Genomic DNA, 4,774 nt, shown 5'->3' with positions numbered 1-4,774 from the left:
GTGTGACACTGAAGATTTCTCCACCCAGATTTGGAGCAGAGAACATCACCTCCTACTCTGTTGAGTACTGTGTCAGTGGAGAGGATGGATGGCAGCAGAAGACAGAAGCAAAGGCTGAAGAAGTCACAGTGAGAGATCTGAAGCCAAACACAGAGTATGTGTTCAGATGCAGAGCAGTGACCTCAGCAGGTGTCGGCCCGGATACTCAAGTTTCTATTAAAACCTTACCCTGCAGCCCTCCTGGAAAACCCCGACTTGAACCAAATTCAACTGAGATATCAGTGAGCTGGGAGAAACCTGCTGAGCTCGGAGAGGATGTGCAGATACATGGTTACATGGTGGAGTATTCAAAAACAGATGATAATGAGGAAGCTCTGCAGTGGAACCAAACACAGTCAGCAGGTGAAAAGGTGATCCTGTCAGGTCTTCAGACAGATACAGATTATGCAGTCAGGGTCAGATGTGATTGTGGTTCAGCTGGAAAAAGCAAAGAAAGCAACACTGTTAAAGTCTGCACAACAACATTTAACCGCCTCGCAGAACTTCTCAGGATTAAAAGTAAAAAGATCAAATCTGATTCCCCCTCAGTTTACAAACTGCCTCTGACAGAAGAACACATGAACATAGATGGATGCAAGAAGTTTAACTTCGGTAAAGAAACTGAGGGGCAGAATCGTACAATAATGCTTCTTGGAGCGACAGGATCAGGAAAGTCCACTCTGATCGATGGGATGATCAACTACATTGTTGGTGTCGAGTGGGAGGACAGTTTCAGGTTTAAATTCATTAATGAGGATCAGTCAACATCACAAGCTCACAGTCAGACCTCTGAAGTCACTGTTTACAAAATCAACCACCAGGATGGATTTCAAATCCCGTTCTCTCTGACCATTATTGACACTCCAGGCTTTGGAGATACAAGAGGCATAGAAAGAGACAGAGAGATCACAGAGCAGATACGTAATCTCTTCACTTCCTCACACGGTGTCACTGACATTGATGCTGTGTGTTTTGTAGCTCAGGCTGCTTCAGCACGACTCACAGCAACACAGAAATATGTGTTTGATTCAGTGCTCTCAATCTTTGGCAAAGATGTGGCAGAAAACATCAGGATCCTGGTGACATTTGCAGACGGTCAGCGACCTCCAGTTCTAGAGGCGATCAATGCTGCAGGAGTCCCATGTCCTAAAACAAAAGACGGGCTGCCGGTTCACTTCAAGTTCAATAATTCAGCCTTGTTTGCAGAAAATAAATCATTTGAAAGAGTCAGCAGGAGTGATGTTGGTAAAGGAGGACGTTTTGATCAGATGTTTTGGGAGATGGGGACAGAGAGCATAAAGAGCTTTTTTGCTGCTCTGAATCTCATAGAAACTAAAAGCTTGACACTGACAAAGGAAGTCCTCAGAGAAAGAAAGCAGCTCGAGATTTCAGTTGAAAATCTGCAGGAGCAGGTGAAACTTGGGTTAGCCAAGATTGAGGAGATAAAAGAGACGAGTGAAAAACTTAAAGATCATGAAGCAGAGATCAGCAGAAATGAGAACTTTGAGATTGAAGTTACTGTCCCAAAATGTATTAAAAAGGGTATTTTGGGCAAAAAAGAGTATGTCACCAACTGTTCCGAATGCGGTGTCACCTGTCACTACCCCTGTCAGATACCAGATGATGCAAGTAAAAGACGCTGTAGTGCAATCGGATCAGATGGAAACTGTACTCAGTGTGAAGGCAAATGTTCCTGGGACAACCATCATAATATGCCTTTCAGATGGGAGATTCAACAGGTTAAAGAGAAAAGAACACTGAAAGAAATGAAAGAAAAGCACCGGAAAGCCACAGGGAAGAAGATTACCTTTCAGGGACTGGTTGACAGTCTGAAGGATGAATATAAAAATGTTCAGGCTGCAGTGGTGAAATTAATGGAGAGGTCCGCCAAGTGTCTGAACAAACTTAGAGAGATAGCGCTTAAACCAAACCCTCTGTCCACTCCAGAGTACATCGACATGCTTGTTGAAGGAGAGAAATCTGAAGGCAAACCAGGCTGGAAGAAACGAGTTGAGTCTCTGAGGTCCATGAAAGAAAAAGCAGAGCTCATGGCTAAAACAGAGAAAAGAGAGGAACCCCTTGATCATTTATAACTCCAGAACTAAAACTAAACTAAAACAAACTTTTTTTAATATAAAAATCAATTTTCAAATCAACTTGAGTTTACATAAACAAGTGATTATAACTGCACTGTTGAAAGATTAAAGACACATTTATTTGTGTTAAAGAAAAGCTTCAACATAAGTGGACGTGTATTTGCATGAGGAAAAGCCAAATGTGCTTTGTGCTAACAACAGTTTCAAAGTTTTTATTATGATATTCACCTTAGTTTTAGATATTAGTCTCATTATAACTTCACTGTAGATGGATGACAATGTTTAAAATTGTGTTTGTTAATTTTGTTATTTTTTATGTTTATGTTCTTTATGATTTAAAACATCTGCAATGTTTCAAATAAATGTAATAAAAATTACATGTTTCAAATTTCCATGTGATAAAACAAGTTTAATTACAATAAAATTCACTTCACGCTTGCTTTTAATGAAAAGACATCACTGATTTAGAAAATGCTAAAACCAAAACAATTTAGTGTTATTTATGCTGATCAATGGGTCAAAAGGTGTAAACAAGGTTTTGTTCTAATTCTTGATTCAGCTGTTTTGAATTGTACTTTCTGCAGTTATCTCTTAATCATTTGCATTAATATACATTATGCACATTTGTCCAAAATGAACAGCATCAAACTGATTAAAAGTCATTTAAAAAATCTTGAACTCTGATATTTCAGGGGGGGTTTTTCTACTCCAACTGAATAATGTGTGTGCTGCACATCAGTTCATAAAACAGTGCAAAAACAACCAGCATTAACCAGCCTCCCCACCTCTCTTTACACATTGTATTTATATACAGTTATGAAAAGGTGTGATTCTGTTCATCTGGACGTTTTCAGTGGGAGAAACATTTCGTCACTCGTCCAAATGACTTCGTCAGTCTCAGCTGACTGCAGGTTTCCCCAATCTTATAAGGTTCAGGTATGTGGATGACACCTGGGTGAAAATCAAATCTCAGGACGTACCACATTTCACGGATCACATTAACTCGGTGGACCGACACATCAAATTCACCAGGAAGGATATGAAAAGTGGCCGGTTAGCCTTCTTAGACTGTGAGATTTCCATCAGTAATGGGGGATGGCACAACACAGAAGAGCCACCTCACCAGGCCAGGACTCTGCAGTCTATTTACACCTACAGGCCAGTGGACACTCTTTCAATGATGAGGATGTACACATCCTGGACAGGGAGGAACGCTGGTTTGAGGGCTGAGTCAAAGAAGCCATTTACGTGAAAAATGAAAGACCATCTCTGAATCGAGGAGGGGGCCTAAGGGTACATCTGTCACCATCTTACAATGCTGTGATTGCAGCCATTCCCCAACTCTCTGTGAATGGCACTCATGGACATTGATCAGTGGTTGTTGATCAACGATCATGATAATTTGTATCCTAATAATCAAGAAAAAGACCTCCCAGCCCATTGTTCCCTCAGTGGGCTGGTTTCAGTCATTATGCAAATGTACTGTTTATAGGATTGGGGAAACCTGCAGTCAGCTGAGACTGAAGACGTCACTTGGATGATGAAGAAACGTTTCTCTGTTGCCACAAACTCTCCAGCAGTCTGCCCTGAACACGAGTGTGTGAGTAAAAGTCATTAGGCTATATAATCGGCATCATATAGGCTTTGTCTTTTAAATATCTCCCACTGTTTCTCCTATTTTATTAAACCCATGTAGAATGTGCCATGAAAAAGAATTTGTCCATTCTTGACTTCCCCTTTTTTGGCATATTTGTCAGAATTACATATTTCAGATGATAACAAGTTTTTATATCAGACAAACAAATAAATACAAACCACATTTTTCTTTAAAGATTTCATCGTAGATGATGCACCTGACCACCTGAACACTGAATCCTGCATGTGCTGAAATAGGAAAGCAAACTAATACAGATTCAGCTCTTTTCCTAAAATAGTAAAACATGCTGACAGCACAAACATGAAAGTTTGGATCAAAGGGCCTAAAAGTGTGCTAAAATAAATCCCCCATAATGTTACAACGTCCCCTGAAACACTGGTACAAGCAGGATGGATCCATGCAGGGGTGATTCTAGGATCAGAGCTTTGGAGGTGTTGAGCACCCAGAGAGCTGCCCAGCCAGCCAAGATACACTTTACTCGTCACAATGAGACTTCTTCCCTGTCTCTTTCGGTCCCTGCATCCTCCCTGTCCTCATCGTCTCTTGTCTTCATCTCTGTTATCAGTCATCATAATTTTACCATCTCTGTGCAAGTCTGCAAATTTCTTTATTAAATCAAAAGATTCTTAAATTCATCAAGTCTCAAAACATGACATCACTGTTTTGTGCATTTTAACACAATTTAATCCCACATTTGTGAATGAAAAGCAAAACACTTTTTTGAAAAGTCTGTAACAAAACCATCAAATCTGATAAAGGTTATTTAAATGCTGCTAAAGAAGAATGGATTGGAATAAAAAAAATACATATCCTAACCTTAATTACTGGAGGAGAATAATAAATGAATCAGAATCAGAATCAGAAACTTTATTGTCATTGTCACGAGAACAACGAAATGAAGAATGGTCCCCGATCATTGCATCATCCCTAGCAATCAAAATATAAATAAAACAATAAAATTCAATAAATAAAATAGATAGAA

General features: G+C 39.7%; 1 protein-coding gene across 1 annotated transcript; it reads left to right on the top strand.

Annotated features, from left to right (window-relative positions):
• Positions 1–2,813, top strand: LOC102304485 (the record flags this gene model as incomplete). Its single annotated transcript, XM_005953299.2, is given in 1 exon segment — positions 1–2,813. A coding segment is annotated over 1 exon segment (2,132 nt), but the record flags the coding sequence as incomplete, so codon positions are not given.
• Positions 2,814–4,774: the final 1,961 nt, after the last annotated feature.

This window comes from Haplochromis burtoni, unplaced genomic scaffold (assembly GCF_018398535.1).
Source record: "Haplochromis burtoni strain Fernald_Lab_line unplaced genomic scaffold, NCSU_Asbu1 Contig_3608, whole genome shotgun sequence".
Lineage (NCBI taxonomy): Eukaryota > Metazoa > Chordata > Actinopteri > Cichliformes > Cichlidae > Haplochromis > Haplochromis burtoni.
Note: the sequence above shows the minus strand (reverse complement) of the source record. Positions and strands in the feature narration are given on the sequence as shown.